At 44.5% G+C, this 21,415-nt stretch overlaps 1 protein-coding gene across 5 annotated transcripts in view; it reads left to right on the top strand.

Moving 5' to 3' along the window:
- PIKFYVE (phosphoinositide kinase, FYVE-type zinc finger containing) overlaps positions 1–21,415 on the top strand; it is a 1,212,885-nt gene that overhangs the window by 108,497 nt on the left and 1,082,973 nt on the right. For all 5 annotated transcript variants that reach the window (XR_011201631.1, XM_069225943.1, XM_069225942.1 and 2 more), the window contains exons 8-9: positions 15,435–15,573; positions 17,962–18,119. Coding sequence is in view for 4 of the 5 variants with exons in the window: in XM_069225943.1 (XP_069082044.1) it covers positions 15,435–15,573; positions 17,962–18,119 (297 nt within the window). In the remaining variant the exon portion in view is untranslated. The remainder of the gene's footprint in view (positions 1–15,434; positions 15,574–17,961; positions 18,120–21,415) is intronic.

The raw sequence follows: 21,415 nt of genomic DNA, 5'->3' as shown, positions 1-21,415 counted from the left end.
GGATGACACAGGATGACCCGGATGCATGGGACTTATATGATGCACCGGTCTCCGACAACAGTCCCAATTGTTAACCGGCAAGGCCGTCACCTCCAGAGGACAGCACTGCATATATGCAGGTGTTATCAAGGGCAACTACTTTCCACAATGTAGCAATGCATGCAGAGCCAATAGAAGATGACGACTTATTTAAAACCTTGGCATCCACCCACAGCTCTTATCAAAGTTTGCCAATGCCCCCAGGCATGCTCAAGCACACTAAACAGGTGTTCCAGGACCCAGTGTAGGCAGAGCTATCACGCCTAGGGTGCAGAAAAAATATAAACCTCCCCCAACGGACCCTGTGTTTATAACACAGCAACTGACACCAGATTCGGTGGTCGTGGGTGCGGCCAGAAAGAGGGCAAACTCCTAATCATCAGGAGACGCACCACCGCCTGACAAGGAAAGTCGGAAGTTCGATGCTGCAGGCAAACGGGTGGCAGCACAGGCAGCCAATCAATGGCGGATTGCCAATTCACAGGCTCTACTGGCTCACTACGACAGGGCACACTGGGACGAGATGCAGCATATAATACAGCATTTGCCAAAAGGAACACCAGAAACGAGCCCAACAGGTTGTTGAGGAAGGACAAGCAATTTCCAATAATCAAATAAGGTCTGCACTGGACTCTGCAGACACAGCAGCACGGACAGTGAACACTGCGGTAACCATTCGCAGGCATGCATGGTTACGGAGCTCAGGTTTTAAACCGGAAATCCAGCAAGCTGTGTTAAATATGCCGTTTAACCAGGAACAATTGTTTGGGCCGGAGGTGGACACGGCAATCGAGAAACTAAAGAAGGACACAGACACGGCCAAGGCCATGGGCACGCTCTACTCCCCACAAAGCAGAGGCACTTTTAGAAGACCACAGTTTAGAGGGGGGTTTTGTACCCTATCAGGGGCAGTACCAGAGAAGAGGGTTTCGAGGATCATACAGGGGTGGTCAATTCCCAAAAGCAAGGGGGAAATTCCAAAGCCCTAAAACAACTCAAGCCAAACAGTGACTTCATTGTCACAAACCCCCAACACTTGACACCAGTGGGGGGGAGACTTACTGCATACTACAAAAACTGGACAAACATAACTACGGACGCATGGGTCCTAGCCATTATCCAACATGGTTATTGCATAGAATTCATAAATTACCCACCAGATGTGCCCCCAAGAGCACACAATATGTCCAAACAACACTTAGACCTGTTACAGCTAGAAGTCCAAGCATTGTTACAAAAAAAGCAATAGAACTAGTACCCAACCATCAAAAAGGAACAGGTGTCTACTCCCTGTATTTCCTAATTCCAAAGAAAGACAAAATGTTGAGCCCCATATTAGACCTCAGAACGCTGAATCTCTACATCAAATCAGATCACTTCCACATGGTAACACTTCAAGACGTGATTCCCTTGCTCAAAAAACAGGACTACATGTCAACGTTAGATCTCAAGGGTGCATATTTCCACATACCCATACATCCTTCTCACAGGAAATACTTAAGGTTTGTAATCCAGGGCGTGCATTACCAACTCAAGGTGTTACCATTTGGGATAACAGCCCCAAGGGTATTCACAAAATGCCTTGCAGTAGTAGCCGCTCATATAAGGAGACAGCACATGCACGTATTCCCATACTTAGACGATTGGTTAATAAAAACCAGCACTCAGCAACAGTGTCTTCTTCACACACAATACGTTATAGAAACTCTACACAAACTAGGGTTTTCTATAAACTACCAAAAATCACATCTACAACCATCCCAAATACAACAATACTTGGGAGCAATACTCAACACACAAAAGGCGATTGCCACTCCAAGTCCACAAAGGGTACAAGTGTTCCAGAATATAATTATAAACATGCAGCCAAACCAACACTACCAGGTGAAGTTTGTAATGAAACTTCTAGGCATGATGTCTTCATGCATAGCCATTGTCCCAAACGCAAGACTACACATGCGGCCCTTACAACAGTGCCTAGCAAGACAATGGACACAAGCACAGGGTCAGCTCCAAGATCTAGTGTTGATAGACCGCCAGACACACTTCTCGCTTCAATGGTGGAACCCTGTAAATTTAAACCAAGGGCGGCCATTCCAAGACCCAGTGCCTCAATACGTGATCACAACAGATGCTTCCATGATGGGGTGGGGAGCACACCTCAACCAGCACACAGTATACATGGACAATGGGACATTCAACAAAAACAACTGCACATAAATCATCTAGAACTGTTGGCAGTGTTTCTAGCATTGAAAGCATTTCAACCACTGATACCCCACAAACACATTCTTGTCAAAACATACAACATGACAACAAAGTATTACCTCAACAAACAAGGAGGGACACACTTGTCACAACTGTGTCTCTTAGCACAGAAAATTTGCCATTGGGCGATTCACAATCGCATTCGCCTAATAGCACAATACATCCCAGGCATTCAAAATCAGTTAGCCGACAATCTAAGTCGAGATCACCAACAAACACACAAATGGGAAATTCATCCCCAGAACCTACAAGATTACTTTCGATGCTGGGGAACACCAAAAATAGACCTATTCGCAACAAAAGAAAACTCAAAATGCCAAAACTTCGCGTCCAGGTCCCCACACCCTCAGTCCAAGGGCAATGCATTATGGATCAGTTGGTCGGATATTTGCATACGCTTTTCCCCCTCTCCCACTCATTCCTTATCTGGTAAACATTCTGAGTCAAAACAAACTCAAACTAATACTCCTAGCACCAACCTGGGCTCGCCAACCGTGGTACACAACACCGCTGGACCTATCAGTAGTACCTCACGTCAAATTACCAAACAGGCCAGATCTGTTAACTCAACACAAACAACAGATCAGACACCTGAATCCAGCATCGCTCAATCTAGCAATCTGGCTCCTGAAGTCTTAGAATTTGAACACTTAGACCTTACACAAGAATGTATGGAGGTCATTAAAGAAGCTAGGAAACCTACTACAAGACATTGTTATGCAAACAAATGGAAAATGATTTGTTTACTACTGTCACAATAATCAAATTCAACCACTACATGCTTCCGCGTAGGACATTGTAAGTTACTTATTACACTTACAAAAGTCTAAACTAGCATTCTCTTCTATTAAAATACATCTCACAGCAATATCTGCTTATCTGCAGATTACACATTCAACATCGCTTTTTAGAATCCCAGTCATCAAAGCATTTATGGAGGGATTAAAAAGAATCATCCCCCCGAGAACACCACCAGTACCTTCGTGAAACCTTAATATTGTATTAACACGACTCGTGGGACCACCATTTGAACCCATGCATTCTTGTGAAATGTAATACTTAACTTGGAAGGTAGCCTTCCTAATAGCTATCACATCTCTTAGGAGAGTAAGTGAGATACAAGCATTCACTATACAAGAACCCTTTATACAAATACATAAACATAAAGTGGTTCTCCATACAAATCCCAAATTCTTACCAAAAGTTATATCACCATTCCACCTAAACCAAACATTGGAACACCGTCTTCTTTCCACAACCAGACTCCGGAGTCGAAAGAGCCTTACATACATTAGACATTAAAAGAGCACTAATGTATTACATTGACAGAACAAAACAGTTTTGCAAAACAAAACAATTGTTTGTAGCCTTCCAAAACCCTAATGCAGGAAATCCTATATTCAAAAAAGGCACTGCCAGATGGATAGTGAAATGTATCCAAACTTGCTATATTAAAGCAAAAAGAGATCTACCTATTACACCCAGAGCGCATCCCAAAAGGAAAAAAGGCACCACAATGGCTTTTCTAGGAAATATACCTATAACAGAAATTTGTAAGGCAGCCACATGGTCTACGCCTCATACATTCACAAAACATTACTGTGTAGATGTGCTGACAACACAACAAGCCACAGTAGGACAGGCTGTATTACGAACATTATTTCAGACAACTTCAACTCCTACAGGCTAAGCCACCGCTTTTGGGGAGATTACTGCTTACTATTCTATGCACAGCATGTGTATCTGCAGCTACACATGCCATCAAACGGAAAATGTCACTTACCCAGTGTACATCTGTTCGTGGCATGAGACGCTGCAGATTCACATGCGCCCTCCCACCCTCCCCGGGAGCCTGTAGCCGTTATAAGTTGAATGAAAATTTTTAAATAAATACTATTTTAACCCCTTCGCAGCCAGGCCTTTTCCCCCTCCTGTGCCAGGCCTTTTTTTGCCTATTTGGGGCAGTTCGCGCTTAGGCCCTCATAACCTTTTGTCCACATAAGCTAACCAAGCCAAATTTGCGTCCTTTTTTTCCAACATCCTAGGGATTCTAGAGGTACCCAGACTTTGTGGGTTCCCCTGAAGGAGGCCAAGAAATTAGCCAAAATACAGTGAAAATTTCGTTTTTTTTAAAAAAAAATTGGAAAAAGTGGCTGGAGAAGAAGGCTTGTGGTTTTCCCCCTGAAAATGGCATCAACAAAGGGTTTGCGGTGCTAAACTCAGCAGCTTCCCAGCTTTCAGGAACAGGGAGACTTGAATCAGAAAACCCAATTCTTCGACACAATATTGGCATTTTACTGGGACATATCCCATTTTTGCAAATTTTTGTGCTTTCAGCCTCCTTCCAGTCAGTGACAGAAATGGGCACGAAACCAATGCTGGATCCCAGAAACATTTCTGAAAAGTAGACACAATTCTGAATTCAGCAAGGGGTCATTTGTGTAGATCCTACAAGGGTTTCCTACAGAAAATAACAACTGAAAAAGAAAAATATTGGAATTGAGGTGAAAAAAACATCAATTCTTCTCTACGTTTTACTCTGTAACTTTTCCCTGCAATGTCAGATTATCGAAAGCAATATACCGTTACGTCTGCTGGACTCCTCTGGTTGCGGGGATATATAGGGCTTGTAGGTTCATCAAGAACCCGAGGAATCCAGAGCCAATAAATGAGCTGCACCCTGCAGTGCATTTTCATTCTATACCGGGTATACAGCAATTCATTTGCTGAAATATAAAGAGTAAAAAATTGCTATCAAGAAAACCTTTGTATTTCCAAAAAGGGCACAAGATAAGGTGTTGAGGAGCAGTGGTTATTTGCACATCTCTGAATTCCGGGGTGACCATACTAGCATGTGAATTACAGGGCATTTCTCAAATAGATGTCTTTTTTACACAATCTCCTATATTTGAAAGGAAAAAATGTAGAGAAAGACAAGGGGCAATAACACTTGTTTTGCTAATCTATGTTCCCCCAAGTCTCCCAATAAAAATGATACCTCACTTGTGTGGGTAGGCCTAGCGCCCGCGACAGGAAACGCCCCAAAGCGCAACATGGACACATTGGACACATCCAATTTTTTTGAAAGAAAACAGAGGTGATTTTTGCGAAGTGCCTACCTGTAGATTTTGGCCTCTAGCTCAGCCGGCACCTAGGGAAACCTACCAAACCTGTGCATTTTTTAAAACTAGAGACCTAGGGGAATCCAAGATAGGCTGACTTGTGGGGCTCTGACCAGGTTCTGTTACCCAAAATCCTTTGCAAACCTTAACATTTGGCTAAAAAAACACATGTTCCTCACATTTCTGTGGCAGAAAGTTCTGGGATCTGAGAGGAGCCACAAATTTCCTTCCACCCAGCGTCCCCCCAAGTCTCCCGATAAAAATGATACCTCACTTGTGTGGGCAGGACTAGCGCCCACGAAAGGAAATGGCCCAAAACACAACGTGGACACATCACATTTTTTCATAGAAAACAGTGCCTACCTGTGGATTTTGGCCTGTAGCTCAGCCGGCACCTGGGGAAACCTAGCAAACCAGCGCATTTTTGAAAACTAGAAACCCAGGGGAATCCAAGATGGGGTGACTTGCGGGGCTCTGACCAGGTTATGTTACCCAGAATCCTTTGCAAACATCAAAATTTGGCCAAAAAAACACTTTTTCCTCTCATTTCGGTGACAGAAAGTTCTGGAATCTGAGAGGAGCCACAAATTTCCTTCCACCCAGCGTTCCCCTAAGTCTCTCGATAAAAATAGTACCTCACTTCTGTGGGTAGGCCTAGCGCCCACGAAAGGAAATGGCCCAAAACACAACGTGGACACAACATATTTTTTCACTGAAAACAGAGGTGTTTTTTGCAAAGTGCCTACCTGTGGAGTTTGGCCTCTAGCTCAGCCGGCCGGGGGAGGGGCAGAAATGCCCTAAAATAAATTTTACCCCCCCCCCCCCGCCAAGCCCCCCCCTGCCCGGGAGCGACCCTTGCCTACGGGGTCGCTCCCCCTGCGTGACATTGGCGCCAAAAAAACAAATCCCCGGTGTCTAGTAGTTTCTGCCCCCTTGGGGGCAGATTGACCTAAAATCGGCCAATCTGCCACCATGGGGGGCAGAAATGGTCTAAATACAATTTGCCCCCCAGGGGAGCGACCCTTGCCTGATGGGTCGCTCCCCATCTCTAAAAAAACAAACAAAAAAAAAAATTGGCCCTGGCGCCTAGAGGTTTCTGCCCCCCCGGGGGCAGAAATGGGCTAAAATAAATTTGCCCCCCAAATCCCCTCAAACCCATCCCCCCCCCCCCCCCCCCAGGAGCGACCCTTGCCTACGGGGTCGCTCCCCCTGCGTGACATTGGCGCCAAAAAACAAACCCCCTGTGCCTAGTGGTTTCTGCCCCCTTGGGGGCAGATTGACCTAAAATCAGCCAATCTGCCCCCAAGGGGGGCATAAATGCTCTAAATACAATTTGCCCCCCAGGGGAGCGACCCTTGCCTGGTGGGTCGATCCACATCTCTCAAAAAACAAACAAAAAAAAAACAAAAAAAAAATTTGCCCTGGCGCCTAGAGGTTTCTGCTCCCCCCCCGGGGGCAGAAATGGTCTTAATACAATTTGCCTCCCAGGAGAGCGACCCTTGCCTGATGGGTCGCTCCCCATCTCTAAAAAAACAAACAAACAAAAAAAAAAAAAACACATAAAAAATATTTGCCCTGGCGCCTAGAGGTTTCTGCCCCCAGGGGGTGCAGAAATGGCCTAAAGTAAATTTGCCCTCAACCCCCACCCCCTCCCCGGGAGCGACCCTTGCCTACGGGGTCGCTCCCCCTGCGTGACATTGGCGCCAAAAAACAAATCCCCGGTGCCTAGTGGTTTCTGCCCCTTGGGGGCAGATTGACCTAAAATCGGCCAATCTGCCCCCAAGGGGGGGCAGAAATGGTCTAAATACAATTCGCCCCCCAGGAGAGCGACCCTTGCCTGATGGGTCGCTCCCCATCTCTAAAAAAAAAAAAAAAAAAAATTGGCCCTGGCGCCTAGAGGTTTCTGCCCCCCCCTCCGGGGGCAGAAATGGCCTAAAATAAATTTGCCCCCCCAATCCCCCCACCCCCGGGAGCGACCCTTGCCTACGGGGTCGCTCCCCCTGCGTGACATTGGCGCCAAAAAACAAACCCCCTGTGCCTAGTGGTTTCTGCCCCCTTGGGGGCAGATTGACCTAAAATCGGCCAATCTGCCCCCAAGGGGGGCAGAAATGGTCTAAATACAATTTGCCTCCCAGGGCAGCGACCCTTGCCTGATGGGTCGCTCCCCATCTCTCAAAAAACAAAACGAAAAAAAAAAATTAGCCCTGGCGCCTAGAGGTTTCTGCCACCCCCCTCCCCCCCCCCCGGGGGCAGAAATGGTCTCAATACAATTTGCCCCCAGGAGAGCGACCCTTGCCTGATGGGTCGCTACCCATCTCTAAAAAAAAAAAAAAAATGTGCCCTGGCGCCTAGAGGTTTCTGCCTCCCCTGGGGGCAGAAATGGCCTAAAATAAATTTGCCCCACAGGGGAGCGACCCTTGCCTGATGGGTCGCTCCCCATCTCTAAAAAAACAAACAAACAAAAAAAAAAAAAACACAAAAAAATATTTACCCTGGCGCCTAGAGGTTTCTGCCCCCAGGGGGGGCAGAAATGTTCTAAATACAATTTGCCCCCCAGGAGAGCGACCCTTGCCTCATGGGTCGCTCCCCATCTCTAAAAAAACAAAACAAAAAAACAAAAAATTGGCCCTGGCGCCTAGAGGTTTCTGCCCCCCCCCCCCCCGGGGGCAGAAAGGGCCTAAAATAAATTTGCCCCCCCCCCCCCACCTAAGGGGTCGCTCTCCACCTAAAAAAAGAAAATAAAACATTAAAAAAAAAAAAATGGTCCCTGGTGCCTAAAGGTTTCTGCCCCCGGGGGGGCAGAAAAGGCCTTCCCGAAAAAATGCCCCCCCTGGGAGCGACCCTTGCCAAAGGGGTCGCTCCCTTATGGTGTCTAGTGGGGTTTCAAAAGCCGGATTGCAAGCCATCCGGCTTTTGAAACCCTGGGAGAGACTTCAAAGGGAAGGAAATACATTTCCTTCCCTTTGAAGCCCCTCCGGGCCTCCCCCAGTGATTGAAAGCTCGCGTGCTGACGTCACAGGGAGGGTGGGGGGGCTCGGGGGTGGAAGGGGAAGGTCTTCCCCTTCCTTCCCCGCCTTGGGGGGGAAGGGGGGGTGCACGGGGGGCGCGCAAGCCCGGCGGGGAACTGTAGCCTTGGACGAGGTCACCTCGTCCAATGCACAGAAGCTGTTAATACACATTATGTACATACATACTTACTCCATTGCATGGGTACATTTACTATATTCACAACTCCTACCTCACCCTCTGCGGGGAAAACAATCTAAGATGGAGTTGACGCCCATGCGCAATGGAGCCGAAAGGGAGGAGTCCCACGGTCTTGTGACTCGAAAAGACTTCTTTGAAGAAAAACAACTTGTAACACTCCGAGCCCAACACTAGATGGCAAGATAATGCACAGCATGTGAATCTGCAGCGTCTCATGCCACGAACAGATGTACACTGGGTAAGTGACATTTTCCATATATATATATATATATATATATATATATATAAAAAATATATGTTCAATGGCATGTGTAGCTGCAGATACACGTGCTATGCGTATCCTTTCCAACATCTAGTGTTGGGCTCGGAGTGTTACAAGTTGTTTTTCTTCGAAGAAGTCTTTTCAGAGTCACAGGATCGAGTGACTCCTCTCGGTTCCATTGCGCATGGGCATCAACTCTATTGTTAGATTGTTTTCTTTCCGCGTTGGGTTCGGATATGTCTCGCTCCGAGATTTCGATTTGGAAAAACATTGTTATTCATCGATATTGTTTCAATCACGTTTTCCGGTAGTACCATCGGAACCTTCATTTTCGCCCTTCGGGGCGCGCGTGCCCATCTCTGGCCTACCACATGGAAAGCCTGATGGATCGGACTCCATTCCGATTCTGCCTTCGGTGCCACGCAAAATAACCCTATACAGACCAGCACTTGGTTTGTAATTTGTGCCTTTCTCCAGACCATCGGGATGAAAATTGTGAGGCATCGTTCAAAGAAGACTCTCAGAGATCGCAGAGCTAGAAGACTCAAAATGGTGTCGAAAAGCAGTGAACATCTCAACGTCGTTGAAGAGCAGGCGCAGACAGCAGTCTGCATTCGGGACGCAGACTCCGAACAGGAATCGGAGGACGACAGACCCATCACAGCTGGACAGTATGTGGGTACGTCTGCCCCTACACCCCTTCACAAAAGACATTTAAAGGCCTTGGGTACACCACTGCTGGAAGTGCATGGTTCGGCCCGAAAAAAGACCGTCTGTGACCGTCCTTTGGGGTCGGTGCCGAAAAAAGCCACTCAAGAAAATATGTCAAAGGCTCTGTTTCAGACTTAAGTAAAAAGCCTATTCTTCAGGGTCGAAAATTCGGCAGTCGGCTTCGGAGCAGAGACCTTCCACTACCTTTTCGGGACCGAAAAACAAACTTCGGAGCCGAAAAAATCCTCATATACAGAGGAACAAGGACGTTCAAAAAAATTGACAGAAACCCATAAAACCTTTGAGGAAGAGCCTGACATTGAGCCCATTTTACAAATCATGGATGAGAGGCAATTGTCACTGCACCTCCTTTTAAAACAAAAAGAAAGCTGGCTTTCCAAGAGGAACTGGACTCTGTACAGCCACCAGCAAAGGTGCAAAAACAAAAGAAGCCAATTCTTCGTCATACATCTCCTCATCATTCTCCACAATTATCTGTCTCACTTCACACCAGCCCACCACCAATGCCTTCTCCAACACATTCATTATATTCACAGGGAGATACGGCAGACCCATGGGATCTTTATGACCCCGATCCCATCCCAGATAATGACCCAGATACTTACCCATCAAAACCATCTCCACCAGAAGATACCACTGCATACAACCAGGTCATATCCAGGGCAGCAGCTTTTCATGGGGTAACCATGCATTCAGAGCCATTGGAAGAAGATTTCTTATTTAATACACTTTCTTCTACACATTCCAAGTACCAGTGTTTCCCAGTGTTACCAGGCATGGTAAAACACGCAGACCAAATTTTAGCGAGCCTTAAAATCTAGGATTATCATACCTAGAATCGATCAAAAGTATAAGCTTGTACCCTCTGACCCAGATTACATTACTCACCAGGTCCCTCCAGATTCAGTGGTAGTCAGTGCAGCAAGAAAGAGGGCAAATAGCCAGTCTTCAGGAGATTCACCTCCTCCTGATAAGGAGAGCTGAAAATGTGATGCAGCGGGAAAAAGAGTTGCTACACAGGCAGCAAATCAGTGAAGAATTGCAAATTATCAGGCACTTCTAGTCCGCTATGATAGGGCCCATTGGGATTAAATGCAGGATATTATACAGCATCTCCCAAAAGAGCACCAGAAGAGGGCACAGCAAGTAGTAGAAGAGGGGCAAGCGATTAGTAATAATCAAATAATATCTGCCTTTGATGCTGCTAATACAGCTGCAAGGAGCGTAAACACTGCCATCACAATCAGAAGACATGCATGGCTGTGCTCCTCTGGTTTTAAACCAGAAAATCAACAGGCTGTACTTAACATGCCTTTTGATAAAAAGCACCGCTTTGGCCCAGAAGTGGACACCACTATTGAAAAACTGAGAAAGGAGTCCGATACTGCGAAAGCAATGGGCGCTTTGTTCACCACCCCATATAGAGGTTCATTTCGCAGGCCACAGTTTCGAGGAGGTTTTAAACCACAATCCTCAGGGGCTTCCACCTCCCAGACAAAGCAACCACAGCAAACCCAGTATCAACGAGGTGGGTTTAGAGGAACATATAGAGTCAATACTTTACAAATAGAGGTAAATTCCAAACCTCTAAACAAACAGCACAACCAAAGCAGTGACTTCCTTCCCTCCCTTCCACTCCCCCATCTCCTGTGGGGGGAAGCCTACAGCAGTTCCACTCTCATTGGCAAAATACCACCACAAACAACTGGGTATTATCAATTATCCACAATGTCTATTGCCTAGAATTGATAACCACTCCTCCGAACATTCCGCCAAGATATCGCAAGTTGTCCCCCGAACATACAGTTCTGTTACAACAAGAGGTACAATCTCTACTGTTCAAACAAGCAATAGAATTAGTTCCACAGTCCCATCAAGGAACAGGAGTGTTCTCACTATACTTTCCAATTCCCCAAAAAGATGTCACCCTCAGGCCCATATTAGACCTCAGGCCCCTCAATCTATACATCTTGTCAGAGCATTTTCACATGGTAACTCTGCAAGATGGATTTTATGACTGCTCTAGACTTCAAGGGTGTGTATTTCCACATACCCATCCACCCAGCTCACAGAAAATACCTCAGGTTTGTCATAGCAGGAAAACACTATCAGTTCAAAGTGTTGCCATGTGGCATAACAGCAGCTCCAAGGGTGTTCACAAAGTGTCTAGCAGTAGTAGCGGCATACTTAAGAAGACAACACATCCATGTATTTCTATATCTAGACGATTGGCTAATAAAATCAAGCAATCTTACACAATGCCAAAAACCTACTTGTTATGTGATAGAAACTCTGCACACTCTAGGGTTTTCTATAAACTACCAAAAGTCACACCTTCAACTAGCACAAGTACAACCGTATCTAGGTGCTATCCTTAATACTCAACTAGCTCTAGCGTATCCAAATATACAAAGGATACAAGCTTTCCAAAATGTAATACCACTCATACAGCCAAATCAAAAATACACTGTAAGATTTATCATGAAGATTCTAGGAATTATGGCATCTTGCACAGCAATAGTCCCACATGTAAGATTAAACATGAGGCCCTTGTGCCTTGCACAACCATGGTCACAAGCACACAGTCCACTTCAAGATCTAGTGTTGATGGACCGCCAAACACATATGTCCCTTCAATGGTAGAATCGCAGCAATTGAATGAAGGGGCGGTAGTTTCAAGACCCTGTGCCTCAGACCATAATTACAACAGATGCATAAATGATCGGTTGGGGAGCTCACCCAAACAATCAACCCATTCAAGGACAATGGGATGTCAAACAGAAACAGCTACACATAAACCACTTAGAATTATTAGCTGTGTTCCTTGCCCTAAAAGCATTTCAACCTCTTCTCAAACAGAAGAATGTTCTCATAAAAACAGACAACATGACAACCATGTATTATCTCAACAAATAGGGAGGGACGCATTCATCTCAGCTGTCCTTTCTAGCCCAAACAATTTGGAAATGGGCAATTCACAATCAAATTCATCTAGTAGCACAATACATAACAGGAATATCTCCTCAGCAGAAATCACCAACAAACACACGAATGGGAGATTCACTACCAAGTACTTCAAAGGTACTTTCAAAGGTGGGGGAACACCAGACATAGACCTATTCACAACAAGCGAAAACGCAAAATGCCAAAACTTCGCATCCAGACACCCACATCCTCTATCCAAGGGCAATGCTCTATGGATCAATTTATCATGGATATTTGCTTACGCTTTTCCCCCCTCTCCCACTCCTTCCATCTCTAGTCAACAAATTATGTCAAACGTCACTCAACATGATAGTCATAGCATTAACATGGGCACGCCATCCTTGGTACACAACACTTTGAGACCTATCCGTAGTACCTCACTCCAAACTCCCAAACAGGACAGATTTGTTAACACAAAACAAAGGTCAAATCAGGAATCCAAACCCCAGTGCTCTCAATCTAACCATTTGGCTCCTGAAGTCATAAAATTTGGTTATTTAAATCATCCATCAGCATGTATGGAAGTAATTCAACAAGCATGAAAACCTACTACTAGACGGTGCTATGCGAACAAGTGGAAAATATTTGTCTACTATTGTCAATCTAAAACCATAGATCCACTTGCAGCATCTATAGAAGATATTGTATGCTATTTACTTCATTTACAGAAATCAAATTTGGCTTTTTCATCCATTAAAATACACCTTACTGCAATATCTGCATACTTACAAACTATTTAACATACTTCTCTATTCAGAGTTCCTGTTATCAAAGCCTTCATGGTAGGATTAAAACATGTAATTCCACCCAGAACGCCACCTGTTCCATCATGGAATTTAAATATTGTACTTACCAGACTCATGGGACCACCTTTTGAACCCATGCAGTCTTGCCAAATTGAATTTTTAACATGGAAGGTCGCCTTTCTTGTGGCTATTACTTCTTTAAGAATAGTTAGTGAAATACAAGCATTAACTCTTGAAGAACCTTTTTGCCAAGTGCACAAATATAAGGTTGTACTAAGAACAAATCCAAAATTTCTACCAAAGGTAGTATCTCCTTTTCACCTCAATCAAACAGTAAAATTGCCAGCCGTCTTTCCACAGCCCGATTCTTTGCAGAAAGAGCTCTTCATACATTAGATCTCAAAAGAGCTCTTATCTACTACATAGACAGAACTAAAGATTTTAGGGAAACAAAGCAACTTTTTGTTGCTTTCCAACAACCACATACAGGCAATCTTATATCAAAACAAGGTTTAGCAAGATGGATTGCTTTGATGTAACATGTTTGTATACATCCAACAAAGAGACAACTTTTGATTACCCCTAAAGCACATTCTACAAGAAAGAAAGGTGCAACAATGGCTTTTTTAGGAAACATACCAATGGTTGATATATACAAAACAGCTACGTGGTCAACCCCTCATACATTTACAAAATACTACTGTGTTGATGTTTTCTCACAGCAACAAGCCACTGTAGGCCAAGCTGTTTAAGGACTTTATTCCAATCAACTTCAACTCCTACAGGCTAGCCACCGCTTTTTGGGAGGACTAACTGCTTTGTAGTCTATGCATAGCATGTGTATCTGCAGCTACATATTCCATCAAACGGAAAATGGCACTTACCCAGTGTACATCTGTTCGTGGCATGTAGTGCTGCAGATTCACATGCACCCTCCCTCCTCCCCGGAAGCCTGTAGTCATTGCAGTTTATTTATTTTGTACATATGTATATACATTTACATTTGCATGGGAATCTATTTTCACTTAGTATTTATATACAACATTTATATTACTACACTCTATCACTCCTTCCTACACCCTTTTGCGGGAAAACAATCTAACAACGGAGTTGATGCCCATGCACAGTATGACCAAGAGGAGGAGTCACTCGATCCTGTGACTCCGAAAATACTTTTCCGAAGAAAAACAACTTGTAACACTCGGAGCCCAACACTAGATGGTGGAATAATGCATAGCATGTGAATCTGCAGCACTACATGCCATGAACAGATGTACACTGGGTAAGTGACATATTCTATATAGGCCTGCCACATCCTGGAGCAAATCCAAAAAACATATCCTTTATGGATAGACTGTCTTTGCAGAGGACATCATTTCTTCCATATGTTGCCTCTGTGTACACAGCACATACACACAGTCATACAGGTCTCAGTTATGCAAAACCGTACAGATTTACTGATAAGTTCAGCAAACCTTTTTCCCAGGGGTACAGGTAAAACACCTGTGCCCCTTTCTGTAAATAAGCTACCACTATCAGTCTTTTTTCTCCACAGCCTGTCAGCGGGTAAACAGTGACCCTTCACAGTGGGTGCAAATACACTTTGGGTGAACCCTCAGTCCAGCAGAGTCTCGGAGGGGGGTGAACAAAATCATTCCTGTGCATGTCATAGTGGCCTAAAAAGTCACAACTACTGGAAAGATCAAGCACTGTGCTGGCCAGTGCACACAAAAATGAGTCAAATATTACTATCTTATTTAAAGTTGTCTTGTCATACTATATTATGGTGGTGATTTACTTGTTTGGCACATCAGTTTTAAAGTTATAGGCATAACAGTTGTTGCATAGCAATAAAGCATGCTAGTATGGCTTTTGCTTTCCTTATGTGTAGATGTATACTGCTTTGCAGAACTTTTTATGCTAAAGTTGTATGTTGCACTTTTGAATGTCTTCTACCACTAACATATGCATAGGACAGTAGCATATTATGTGAAAGTGTTATCAGATGTTGGATAGTATGGTTTATAGTTTAATTTGGAAAAGCATAATCATTATTTCTTTATCTGCATTCAGATCAGCAAGTATCACCAATCTGTCGCTGGATCGTTCCTGCTCTCCTATGGTGCCTCCTTATGAGACGTCTGTTAGTCCCCAGGCGAGTCGTTCCTACCTTAAAGCAGACACCAGCGATGATGAAAGGAAAATTCTTCTGGTACAGTTAGTTGTTGTTGGAAAAATATTGCATATCATACTGCCATTGGAGAAGTCAATACCTAAGGCCCTTGTAGCCATCTCTATTAATGATGCTCTTTGCATTCAGTAAACATGCTAAAATGCTTTCATAATTTTGAATGTGAATAAATGCTTTTTGTTGGTTGTTACCAGTAGTAAGCCATGTCGCCTACTGAAGCCTGCAGTCAGTCTGGTTTCTGAATGAAACAGCTAAACATTTAATAAATGTAAACTACTGATGCATAAGGCATATAGACTATTTTATCAAGGCTCACATCGCGCACCCATATTTCATCCATTCTTTGAAGATGTTTCATCCAAATATTACTACAGGGAGTGCAGAATTATTAGGCAAATGAGTATTTTGACCACATCATCCTCTTTATGCATGTTGTCTTTCTCCAAGCTGTATAGGCTCGAAAGCCTACTACCAATTAAGCATATTAGGTGATGTGCATCTCTGTAATGAGAAGGGGTGTGGTCTAATGACATCAACACCCTATATCAGGTGTGCATAATTATTAGGCAACTTCCTTTCCTTTGGCAAAATGGGTCAAAAGAAGGACTTGACAGGCTCAGAAAAGTCAAAAATACTGTAGTGACCTATCTTGCAGAGGGATGCAGCACTCTTAAAATTGCAAAGCTTCTGAAGCGTGATCATCGAACAATCAAGCGTTTCATTCAAAATAGTCAACAGGGTCGCAAGAAGCGTGTGGAAAAACCAAGGCGCAAAATAACTGCCCATGAACTGAGAAAAGTCAAGCGTGCAGCTGCCACGATGCCACTTGCCACCAGTTTGGCCATATTTCAGAGCTGCAACATCACTGGAGTGCCCAAAAGCACAAGGTGTGCAATACTCAGAGACATGGCCAAGGTAAGAAAGGCTGAAAGACGACCACCACTGAACAAGACACACAAGCTGAAACGTCAAGACTGGGCCAAGAAATATCTCAAGACTGATTTTTCTAAGGTTTTATGGACTGATGAAATGAGAGTGAGTCTTGATGGGCCAGATGGATGGGCCAGTGGCTGGATTGGTAAAGGGCAGAGAGCTCCAGTCCGACTCAGACGCCAGCAAGGTGGAGGTGGAGTACTGGTTTGGGCTGGTATCATCAAAGATGAGCTTGTGGGGCCTTTTCGGGTTGAGGATGGAGTCAAGCTCAACTCCCAGTCCTACTGCCAGTTCCTGGAAGACACCTTCTTCAAGCAGTGGTACAGGAAGAAGTCTGCATCCTTCAAGAAAAACATGATTTTCATGCAGGACAATGCTCCATCACACGCGTCCAAGTACTCCACAGCGTGGCTGGCAAGAAAGGGTATAAAAGAAGGAAATCTAATGACATGGCATCCTTGTTCACCTGATCTGAACCCCATTGAGAACCTGTGGTCCATCATCAAATGTGAGATTTACAAGGAGGGAAAACAGTACACCTCTCTGAACAGTGTCTGGGAGGCTGTGGTTGCTGCTGCACGCAATGTTGATGGTGAACAGATCAAAACACTGACAGAATCCATGGATGGCAGGCTTTTGAGTGTCCTTGCAAAGAAAGGTGGCTATATTGGTCACTGATTTGTTTTTGTTTTGTTTTTGAATGTCAGAAATGTATATTTGTGAATGTTGAGATGTTATATTGGTTTCACTGGTAATAATAAATAATTGAAATGGGTATATATTTTTTTTGTTAAGTTGCCTAATAATTATGCACAGTAATAGTCACCTGCACACACAGATATCCCCCTAACATAGCTAAAACGAAAAACAAACTAAAAACTACTTCCAAAAATATTCAGCTTTGATATTAATGAGTTTTTTGGGTTCATTGAGAACATGGTTGTTGTTCAATAATAAAATTAATCCTCAAAAATACAACTTGCCTAATAATTCTGCACTCCCTGTATATACGGTGACATGAATTAGCATTTCAGTTGTTTTTACATTTGCTAAAGATAAGAAGGTATGAAATTAAAGAAATCACTATTTATGTACGTGGTCCATCATGTTGCCAGCATAACAACATACCCTTGCTTCAGCCTGACATGTTCAAGTAATGGTGATCTTACATGATCTTTAGTAGAACATTCTATTTTAGCAGTAATGACCGTAGACTGAATAGGCTTCTCCCTACCTGTTTATTTTTCTCATTACCTTTGTTATTAGTTACTAGAAGTTGAAGTGAAAGGAGACATCTGCTTTTCTACCTGTAATTGACTGAGCTCCAGTTCGTAAAAAGTTATAAATACAGGCAGGGAACAGTGACCTAATGGAACTGCATTTGATCACGGTTTCCTGTCTGGATTTTGTATTCTACCTTAATACAGTGAACAGTACAGTATATGCTGTTGACATTATTTCAATTCTATGCCCTAGGACTCAATTCAGTTGAAGGAACTGTGGAAAAAAATTTGTCACAACAGCAGTGGCATGGAGTTTCAAGACCACCGATATTGGTTGCGAACACACCCCAACTGCATTGTGGGAAAGGAACTGGTCAATTGGTTAATTCGGAATGGGCATATAGCAACGAGGTATGTTAATAGGTCCTTTGTTTTGCTTAATAATACTCTGGCATTTCTCCAACTGCTTTGGTGGAGTTCCTACTATGATTGTTGTTTTGATGGGGTTTGCAGCTCAAAGAAAACAGCAAAATCCATTCTGTCCAAATTCGAATTATAGGAGATTTTACTCCAGAAGCAATGCATGCAGTATTACTAACCTAGATTGAAATGATGGCTATGCATAACCATATGAGGTATACCACCTTGCCATAGGCTTTCATTTTATGCTTGAAATCTGCCAAGGACTGTCATAAATTGGCTGGATCATGAGAGACGCCGTGCCGAAAGATGAAGAGCCTGGGCTGACCAAAATGTAGCTTGACCTAAAAATTCAAAACTCCCTCCAGTCAGGAGGAATACCATCCTTGGTCTTTCTCTTTTCATGGATCCACTTGCAGGGAAGAACCCCAAGGCAGATTAATTATAACTGTTCATAGTCAACAAGTGTATACAAGACTGTATGGTACAACCACAGACCTTGAGTTATTAAGTTATTGAGTAACAACCTGTAACACAGAATGGGGGTCAGAGCAATTTTCATTGTGCGCTGTTGAATCCCATATTGTCAATGGAAGGGATGGAGATTCTCCCCTTAACCCATAGTACTTCCATTATCAGGGAGGTGACATTGAACAATAGAAGAGAAAGCTATCATGTCCATTATAGACAAAAAATAAGGCTGCAGGAAAACCATCTTGTACATTGTGCGGTCTTGGTGTCAGGCTCAAGCAAATAACATGCCTGCACTCCTCGCACATGAAGGAAGGGGAAGGACCACAGTTTAGAAGGTACCAGTCAACTAAGCTGACTCCTTACCTGATTGTTCGTACAGGAATGGATGGGCATGTGCCCCTGCCCGGAGTGCCTGATTTGTGAGTGAAACGGATATCCTGTCTATTATTCTGCACCTGGTATCACAGTGCATGCAGAGGCCCAGGCCTGTGTCTGGTAGTGTGAGGTAGAGGACCTGTCCTGTGACTTGCTGGAGAGCACCAAGCATGCCCTCCTAGTAGCCGGTGGACAACTGTCTATGCCTTGGGTGTATCACGTTAAGTGGTGGTAAGAGCTTACAGTGTTTATCAATTCATAGCATGACCATACCTTTTTCCTGTGTCATTGTGAGGATGGTCTACAGACCACACTCAAGTACAGTTTTGATGTGATGTGAAACAGAGCCTTGCTCTGTCAACCTCAGTGCACATATTTGTGTTTGAACTGATTGTCTAGCAAATGTATGGGATTAGGAGCTTGTATGTTATGTGAGTTTGAGTAATGGGGCTAGTGGGATCCATTTTGGATGCCTGTGGTTTCGCTTAGCACAAGACTGAAGATGAGGACACCATCCCTCAGAAGGGTTAAATGTATTCTTTGCAGTTCTGTGGCAGGAGGGTGAAAACCCAGACACCGAAGTGAGGGTAGTGAAGACTTGGCTACCTTTAGAAATTTCTTGAAGACTTTTTTTTAGAAGAGGGCTGCTGATTTCTTTCTGACTCCTGCCATTTGTTTGATGGTAGAGATAGTGCTTAATTTGAGCCAGTGGTTGCTGGTGGGGACCACTGGCACTTGTATTTTGGGACCAACACTTATTTTTCCTCATCAGATACTGACAGTGAGCAAGAGAGGGAAAACGCACAAACAGTAATGGAGCAATGATACAGAAAAAACATCACAAAGGGAGAAAGCAGGCAAGATGGCCGCCTAAACGCATTTCGCCGAAGCTCCAGAACGGAGAACTTTGCCATAATCCTGCACCCCCTGAATTATCAAAAAAACGGTGGACGGACCACCTGAAGCCCCCCATCATTGAACCTGAGTTGGTTTTCTCTCCCCCCTCCCCACCAAGTCAGAGGACAAAACCCAAGGGTCGACAAAGATCACACCGGCCAAGGGTAGGACTGGTGAGAACGCCAAGGAGCGGCGGCCGGAGTAGTCACCAATGTGCTATCCTTCGGAGGAGAGCAATACGTCTGACATTGGAGCGCTGGCTGTGAAACAATGGTTTGTTGGCTACGGTAGGAGAGACAAGGATGCGTGGACGCCTCTTGATGACGAACATGCTCAGTAGCAGGCTGATTACATGCTGAGACTTGGACAGAGTTCAGGCCCTAGCAATGCATACCAGCCTGCACACATATGATCTAGACTTAACCATAAAGAAGTTTTGGGTTGGTGCAAATGAAGTGCTTGACTGAAAGGGTGAGTCTGACCCAAATCCCTGTGCTCCTGGTGTTACATAAAGGAAAGTATGCTGTGGTGCCCTGTCCTAAATTTCCCCAGGGTGAATATGAACTGCATGGCAATAATAAGGTGAGCAGCGGAAAGTGACAAGGGGATAGTAGAGTGATGCAAACACGTTTCCTGGCCCAGACATGTATACCCTCCGAGGGCTGCGAGACAGGATCACCACAGTGGATGCTTGAGAGGGCGAGGAGAACTGTGCGGAATCAAAGGTAGTGTTCGGCGGTGCGGAACAGGCCATAGAGGGGTTAGATTAATTGAGTGGGCTTGCAGAAAAATTGGGAAGAATGGTGCGGGTGCTGTGAGAGTTGATCTCCCCAATATGAAGAAAGACGTTCCCTTGCTGGGAAACGCGGCAGTCCCTGTTTTCCTGCACCGCAAGGCTGAATATTTTGCTACCCTGTCTCGTGGTGCGGGAGAGGTTCTGGTAAAGGCAGGGCCCCTCTCATGGTTATCCACAGTAGGGCTATGGTTCCTGGGCTCCGGGGTATCAATCGGAGACTTGGAGGCTAATGCGACATCCAGTCGTCCAGACGCCAAAAAAGAGAGGAGAAAAGGGGAGAAGTACTCAGGAAAAACTAAAAAAAAAAAAATCTCCGCTGCAACGCAGTGACATTTCAGGTGAGAAGAGCTCCCACCATGGAAAAAGAAAAAACAACCAAGGGAGCTTACTCAAAAAAGATTATGCAGTACACACCACCCCTGGGCTTGGACGGGGCACTCTGGGGGGGCAGGGCCCCTCAATCCCACCAGGACCCTCATAAGACACTACAGAAATATTAGAGGTGATCAAGGGGACCGGAGCGGCACTTGAAAATAAAATGCATGCAGTAGCAATGTATGCAGTAACAATGGACATAAATAATCTCCTGCTTGACCTCCGTTAAGTGCCGGAGAGAGTTAAGAATGCAGAGGGGAGGTGACTACGCTACAAACCACAGTTCAAGAATTGCAGACAGCGAGACCCGAATTGAAAAAAGATGCTATCCAAGCCACGTAGAGACTGGAAGACGCGGAAGGCTGGTCGC

Source organism: Pleurodeles waltl, chromosome 3_1 (genome assembly GCF_031143425.1).
Source record: "Pleurodeles waltl isolate 20211129_DDA chromosome 3_1, aPleWal1.hap1.20221129, whole genome shotgun sequence".
Taxonomy (NCBI): domain Eukaryota; kingdom Metazoa; phylum Chordata; class Amphibia; order Caudata; family Salamandridae; genus Pleurodeles; species Pleurodeles waltl.
Note: the sequence above shows the minus strand (reverse complement) of the source record. Positions and strands in the feature narration are given on the sequence as shown.